The 7,870-nt window shown below is 44.0% G+C and overlaps 1 protein-coding gene across 1 annotated transcript; it reads right to left on the bottom strand.

Moving 5' to 3' along the window:
• Positions 1-2,232: 2,232 nt before the first annotated feature.
• Positions 2,233-3,751, bottom strand: SMIM8 (small integral membrane protein 8). The gene is made up of 2 exons (XM_061460340.1): positions 3,581-3,751; positions 2,233-2,584 (listed from the first exon to the last, which is right to left on the bottom strand). The coding sequence occupies exons 1-2, from the start codon at positions 3,746-3,748 to the stop codon at positions 2,426-2,428; spliced, it is 327 nt and encodes a 108-aa protein (XP_061316324.1). The 5' UTR covers positions 3,749-3,751; the 3' UTR covers positions 2,233-2,425.
• Between the last annotated feature and the right edge of the window lie 4,119 nt (positions 3,752-7,870).

Raw genomic sequence — 7,870 nt, forward strand, 5'->3', positions numbered from 1 at the left:
CTTCTCTGTGTTTGCACTGCTTTATCTCCTTTTTTATATGTAATTTTTGTAGCATTGAGTTACCTGTGAAGCACCTGCCACAAAAAATAGAGAATCTCCTCAATAATAGGGACAAATTTAAATACTGTTCCTTCAGCCTGTTCTAAATTAACCTGGTTAACAGGACTTGACTCCAGCCAGTAGCAACAAGGCCCCATCTTAGACAGCTTTTCTATGAAGTGCCATTGGCACACACATTGCCTCGACCCTGCCCAGGTCAATCCCGGCCTTTATCTTTTACAACCCCCGACTTCCTTTTCCTCAGATCCTTCCAGATCCGTATTCTCTTCACAGTTCAAAATTTTGAGAGCCATTACTCCCAAATATGTGAAAATAAAGGACTGGGTTTTCTCACTTCGAATCATCTGCAGGTATAAGGATCAAAGTGTGTATTTTAAAAGCCTGCAGAAAACCAGGTTAACATGCTTACTGCAGCACTGGGTTTGGAGTTGTTTTAGTTCATGCAAACACACCAGACTTCTGCATTTTAATGAAATGAAAAGAACTAAAATGCTGTGTGACCCTTTTGAAAAAAACAGATGGATTCTAGATATCCATCACATTCTATCAAACAAAAAATATTCCACGGGATACGCACAGCATGTGCTATTTCTGAATATTTGATCAATTCTATGATTCACTTGGAAATTCCTTCACCAATCAAAAGGCAAGTGGTTTCTTCACCTGCAAGCTTTCAGACTTGCCCAGGACCTTGTTGCTGTGAGGCAGCTAGGCTCACAGAGGGGAATATGTTTTAAAAGGCTTTGTTTCTACAGCTTTTCAAAGGTAGAAGTCAGTTCCCTCCCCAGGCAGGAAGTAACCAAACCAAGGCCCAGCTGAATTTAGGATACAGGTAACTATAAAACAGAGACACAAGGAAAATCACAGGTTCAATGCGAAGGATTTATAGGGAGATAAAGAGAATAGAGCTCTCAAGGCAGTGTCACCTTTCTTATCTTCAGTAACAAAACCATTTGTAACATAACCCAGAGCAATTCCTAGAGTGGCAAACAGATGTCACTGCATGTTCTGTCTTCTTTGGCCTGACAGAAGCCACTTTGGCCAAAACAGGATTAAGAAACAGGTCTCAGCTTCTTGGGAGCCCTTGATAGGGTTATAAATATGAGGTAGCTGAATGGAAAAATACAACCAAGAATGTTAATGAGGGTCCACGGTGGGAAAAGGGCACTTTTCCACAGCATGTGCCCTCCCACCACATGCTCTGGAGTTTGGTTAATGAGATACTATCTAGGACATGTCAGGAACACAAAAGCAGTTGGAGCAGCTCGTAGAAAGCCTTAGTGGCAGAACAGGACAGCACCCACTTGTACAGTGTGCTCACGGGAACCCTCTCTTGTGCTAAGGCAACACCACAGCAGCCAGGCTCACAGCGGCACCAACCAGCCCACTGCCAATGGGCTGCCTCACATTCACACACAAGGCTGACTGGCAAGACTGGAATTGTTCAGGTGGATGCAGTCCTGTCATTGTAAGAACAGTCTTTTCACTGTTGATTTTAGACTTTCCATTCCCTATTTTGAGTTTAGCAGCCTGTAATAAATTAGTGTTATATGATGTACTCTGCAATACAGAGAAACTTAAATTTTTGAAAGCAGCTTGAATAAACTAGTCTTGATGACTAGTCAAGAACACTGCACAACCTCTGGCTAAGCTGGAGTTATACATAGCGACTGGAAAGCTCATATTGGTAGGTTCACTGATCTGCTCTACTCTGCCAAACAGGAAAGGTCACAGCTGAGTTCTTCCTGCTTTTCTCTTGGCAGAAGCACTCCTTTCACTTTTTCTTCTCTACTTACCTACTAGGTTTTCTTCCGTTTGTAAGGAAGAATATATTATCATCCAAGGAATACTTTGGTCAGTATTTTACAAATTCCTTTATTAAATACAACCCTCCAATGACTATCAGATCTTTCTTGCTTTAAAATTATTTCACTTGCACTGTTACCTGTCAACTTTCAACAGATCAAGAGATCAACTTTTTCTTTTCACACACAATGCATTACACTTCTGTTTAAAAATTAAGACAAACCCCTGTTTTCACTCAATCAAAGCAAAGAGCAAATAAGCTGAACTATCATGTGCACTTCTAAGGCATTTACTAGTCTTGACTGCATGTCCGAGGTAACTTCATGTCTTCTGACAGGCCATGGAGTTTGCAGACAACAATTCTTAAAAGTCACTTTTATGTTCACATGTATCTCAATTGCAATTCATTTGTACAGGTATGGCATTTTACAAAGGAACTTAAACTGGACTGAACAACAAGAGAGACATTTATCCATTATTTCAAGGGAGAGAGAAAAAAAAAATAGTAGTTGCCTGGCAAAGTTCTGTTATTGATTTGCTGATTTCCTTCCTTATGTCCTCAGTCCCACTTAGAAGTCTTCCTCCTCAGATAGCTGGACCCCTCACTGTCAATTGCTTCATAGAGGTCCTTTTTATTCTCTATTGTTGCATGCAAATAACCAAGGTAGGCCACACAGAGGGTAATTGCTACGAGCCCAAATGCCATCACAGGCTTGTTCTGACAAGAAAAAAAATAATTAGTATCTGTCTTTAGTCAAAACATTTCTTTGTTCAACACAAACATTCTTCTGTCTTGGCTAAGAAAGTGAACAGTAAACGGCTGTGATATCTGCAAGAACTATCACTGCTTTCTAGCAGACTGATCCAAATGATTTTGATAACCAGCAAGAAGGGAGACTCAATTTTCTGACAGCAAAAGGAATTCCCTTTGAAAAAGAAGCCTCCCTGGAGACAGAACATGGCATTGTCCAGTGCTGTGTCTTTTGCTGGTCCCAAACGCTGCTTCAGCATGAATGAACAGGCCAAAACCTATCACTAAAGGTAACTAAATGCAAACTTCTAACAGAATTCATCTGAACATGCTACTGAGACAAATAATTTGGTTTAGTGGAAGGTGTCCCTGCTCATGGCAGGAGGGTTGGAACCGGGTGATCCTTAAGATCCCTTCCAAACCAAACCAGTCTGTGATTCTGTGTAAAAACACAGAATGTATTATCACAGAATGTGCTTCTATTACATGCATAAAATTTCATCCAGTCTTGCTGGGTTGCGCAAGTGCAAATAAAACCTGAGTATCCTCAACTTAATTATAAAAGCAACAAAAATAAAAAATATTGAAAAGGTACTAAAAATCCTCCCCCCCCCGAAAGCCTGCACTTTTTGTTTTGTTCCCTTTTAAACATTACAGAGGACTCCTATTACTTAACCTGTCAAATTACATGGGTAATACGTCTGTAGACAGTCTTTCTGTTAGTAACTTGGCTAGGTATAAAAGGATTAGACAATATAACAGTGAAATAAAAGCTGGAATAAACAATGTAGTGTTCTGGGCTCATAACAATCAGAGTGAAATAAAGTAAAAATATTTTTAGCTACATTACTGAGTGCTTTGCATAACAGACTGTTATATAATGCACACAGAATAGCAATGACAACTTTACAGCAACCGTGTCTCTCCAAGCCTGTTTACTTTCCCTCAGAGTGAGCCTCTTACAGGTTTAATGAAAAGCTCTGGGTTCACAGCTCGGAAGAGCATAGTTGTTTGAACAGTTCTCAATCCTGGTTTTCTGGGTGTTTCGCTTGCATTTGGAGACTTGGTGGAAGACATTTTAATTGATGTTGAATACTTCCTAAAAACAGAGTAAAAAGTATATGTCATCATAAAAAACCCCAAAGCACATTCACCAAGTTCAAACTCAGGATGTGTTGTTCTTACAGCACGAATTTTACTTTGTATATATGTATTAATGACTGCCTTTGGTGTTATTAATATTCCCAGCTTAAGCACTGACTTTCAATCCTGATATCCTGATAACGGGAGGTTTTGCTTGCCTTTGCCTAATGCTTTAGTTACCCACAGATCATGTAGCACTGGCTAAAAAAGACAAAGCCAGCAAACCTCCTTTCTTCTTTAAACTTTACATATGACAGGACAGCCGACACCCCCCTGTAGTGCAGTCACTCCACCCCCCCCCCCCCCCCCCCCAGCAGCTCTAGGGCTCAGGTTTCACTTTTACACGCAGGGTCCTCTGCAAGATGCCACCTGAGCGAAGGTGAACAAAACACACCCCTGGCTAACCCCGCTTACCGAGGGGTAAAGAAGAAGCGGTGATAAGGCCCCCTGCCCCATAGCTCACACAAGCAGAGCACAGCCGGGGACCCAGGGGCAGGATTCACAAACTCAACTCAGCAAGGCCCCGGGCACTGCAGGGAGGTCAGGGCAGGGAGGAGGTCGGCTAAACGCGACCACACGGGCACAGGGCACTGTCAGGCACACCGCCAGCACACACGCGAACCCCAGCTGCCCAGCAGCTCAGCCGGGCTCCGACCAGCACAAACAGCGAGGGTAAGGACAGAAAGCTCCTCCAGGGCGGTCAGGGGGCTTTACGCCCTTTACGACGAAGGGGCGAATTTCTCAGAAGAAAACCCCGGCTGGGCCGCCGGGGACACAAACAGACGACCAGGCCACCGCCATACTCCGCACAGCCCCTCAGGAGGCGGAGGGTGACGGAGGTCTCCCCGCGGACAGCGGGCCCTGTCCCACACATGCCCTCACACCTCTCCCGCACCACAACTTACCCCTGCCGCAACCGAGGCCTCCCGTAGGCCTGGGGAATGGCTTAGCGCCCTGCGCCTGCGCGCTTATGCCTCCCCTCTGCGTTCCGCCCCGCCCTGCCTGCCCCCTCAGGCGACTGACCGGGGCGGAGGCGGGTGGAGCGAGTCCTCATCGCTCTGCCCCGCCGAGAAACGCTCCAGAGTAAACCCGGCGTCGGGGCTCGGTCGGAAGAATTGTAGAATCACAGAATCCACTAGGTTGGAAAAGATCTTTAAGATCATCAAGTCCAACCATTACCTCAGGACTGCCGAGACCAACACTAAACAATGTCACTGAGGGCCTCATCTACACGGTTTGTGGACACTTCCGAGGACGGTGATTCCAGCACTGCCCTGGGCAGCCTGTTCCAATGCCTGACCACCCTCTCTGTGAAGACGTTTTTCCTGGTATCCAATCTAAACCACCCCTGGTGCAGCTTGAGGCTGTTATATCTTGTCTTATCGCTTGTTACATGGGAGAAGAGACTGACTCCCACCTCCCTAACAGCTTTCTTTCAGGTAATTGTAGAGAGTGAGAAGGTGTCTCAGCCTCCTATTCTCCAAGCTCAGGCATCTGGAAACTCATGGTTATGTAAATGACACTTTGCGTCTGTGTTTTGTTTTGTATTGATTCTAATGAGTAAAACCAATTACCTGGAGTCCAGAGGAAACAAAGCCCATGCAATAGCATCTGCCTGCTCCTGTCTGCCTGTCTGCCGACTTCGATGCCTTCAGGCAATTCCAGACGCCTTAGAAAGAAGAGTATAAATTTAAATTTTTGGAAAATCCAGTACCTCGAGGGTAGGGAGAGACCCAGAGCAGTGCTCCTCTAGATAACGGGCAGAACTGAGATGTGTTGGACAGTTGTCACAGCAATTCAGCTGCAGCCGGCTGGTGGATTTGTACGTATGTAGTTCTGGACTCACCAACTGCAGCTCATGCTTCTTCGTATCTGGATGGTGTGTGAAGGGACTTTGGTGGAGCATCTGATTATTGCAGTCGTGGAGGCAGCGGGGGACAAGCATAAATGTAGAGGTATTTTCTGTGCGTAAATATCGCGAGGTGAGAAAAATAGGGAAGTTTTAGTGTCAAGAGAGGACTGAGTGGTATGTCTGGGGTTTGTGTCAACGTTTAATTCACAACATACCATCTGTTAATCTGGTAGCTATTGTTTTGGCAGCATATGCCATGCAGCTGATTTTGTTTGGAAACCTCCGAGAAGAAAGTCACTTCATGAGTGAAGGTTGCTGCTCTGGTTTGTTTTCATGTTTGTGTAATTGAAAGAAGGCAAGATAAGGCTTTTGCCTGAGCTTTGTTTTTTGGTAAGGTAGCTTAGTTTTCTTGAGGGAACTGTGAGTTTTTACAGTACTGTAGATGTTCTGCATACAGTTCCTAAGTAATTGACATATTGTATATAGGAATACAAAACGTTTTCATGACTACACTGAGAAGTGCACTCACTTACCAGCACATGCACCTCCTTCCCAGCAGCTGTCATTAACTGACCCCATCCATGTAGCTAAAATTTCTGACCCAAAGTCAGCCATGGTCATGGTGCTATTTTCCAGGTCATGGTAGGATGAGTTTTATGCCAGAACACATTTGCCTGATAGTGAATATTGTCAGGTTTTATGCCAGAACACATTTGCCTGATAGTGGATATTGTCAGGTTGCTGCTAGTTCTCTAGCATCTTTCTTATGCTCCAGGCATCATTGATGGGGGAAGAAATCACACACATACAAAGAACACCACTGTCTGGAGAAAAAATGTTCACCATATGAAGAGTTGTGGGATAAGGCTTTATGCGTAGAAAAAGGAGCAGAGAGGGATGTAGAAGCAGGGTTGGATTTGAATGTGAATGCTGGTACTTGGTATACGTTGAGCAGGTTCCGGCTAACCATATAACTTCCAAGAAAAGCTTGGACTGCTTGGTGTTTGTAGTTGTGCTTTATGACTGTGGGAAAGTGTCTTATTTTATCTTTAATGTGAATATTATGTTGCTGTCATCTGACCCAACAGGATGTTGAAATCCTTAATCTGTCAAGGCTTATAAAGTAGTCAGGCATCTTTTTACAGAAGAAACTCTATAAAAGGGTAGAATTGTAAACATGTGTGGTATTTCTGAGTCACCTGTCCTCTTAATATCTGAGTACCTCTCCTGAAAAGTAACCATGCAAAAAAAAGCCCTCCTTTTACAAACCTGAGGTTGTTACTGAGATTTGTTTTCCTTTTAAAGACATTCATTTGGGATTCTGCATTTGGTATTGTGCTGTATGCATTCATGGTGAGACAAGGAGGCACAAAAGTACAAAATGTAATCAGTTCTAAGTAATGTTAAGTTTGATGGCTTTGTAATGGAAAATAACTGCGGTGCTTGGAGGTAGTTGACATAGTTTCAGGCCCTCAGGGCCTCAGTACAAAAGGTGTGAGAAAAGCAGAATAGAAGGACCGGACCTGGGGTGGGGACTAGCAGATGTCCAGGGTGAGAGCAGTTAAACTGACTGATAAGTAGGCGGCCAGGATGATTGCTATGTCTGTAATTTTAATTAAGCTTGTTGGGAAAAGTAAACGACCCTTAAAGACCACCACATTTTTGTATGCATGCCGGAAACTTTTTGGAAAATGATGTAATATGCTCAGTGACCATATAAGGATGACCTGTATAGCAATTCGGGGACACACGTTACGAGGAGCACGTTACGTGTCTCCCGGCGCCGCAATAAAGAATACTTGCTTGTCAACTTGAAACTCTGTTGGCGAGTTTGTTCCTGGAGTTTTCTCTAAATCAATGGCCATTCAGAACTTCTTAGTAGTTTCTGCTTCTTTTGAGGCTCACATCCTCTTATTGTTTGAGCTGCAGAAGAGCCTCCACTGGGGATCGAGGGAGCCTGGTGGTGTGTTCCACAGGTGTCTTTAGCATGTGATAGCCTGATGCAGCTTAGGAGCAGCAGTGTGCCTCTGCATCTAGCCAATTCACCTCACAGCTCCTCCTTATCTCAAATACTGCACAAGAGCAGAGCTTCACATTGTTTTCAAAATACACGTAGAATGCCTCAAGCTACTGCTAAGCATATCCCTATGTTAGAGAGACAGTTACAGAGCTGTTTGGAACAGAAAAAATAGGCTTTGCATCAACACTGGGACTTCAGCACTGCTTTGACATGTAGTGAGAGGGGCAGTTTCCATCAT

The sequence above is a fragment of the Pezoporus flaviventris genome, unplaced genomic scaffold (genome assembly GCF_033815535.1).
Source record: "Pezoporus flaviventris isolate CSIRO_AGI_PZ_B2104156 unplaced genomic scaffold, CSIRO_AGI_Pfla_v1 ptg000031l, whole genome shotgun sequence".
Lineage (NCBI taxonomy): Eukaryota > Metazoa > Chordata > Aves > Psittaciformes > Psittacidae > Pezoporus > Pezoporus flaviventris.

Coding starts and splice junctions, on each gene's coding strand:
- SMIM8 (XM_061460340.1), bottom strand. CDS start 3,748: ATGATGACATATACTTTTTACTCTGTTTTTAGGAAGTATTCAACATCA. Junction 2,585..3,580: donor CAGAGCTTTTCATTAAACCT/GTAAGAGGCTCA, acceptor TTTTCTTGTCAG/AACAAGCCTGTGATGGCATT.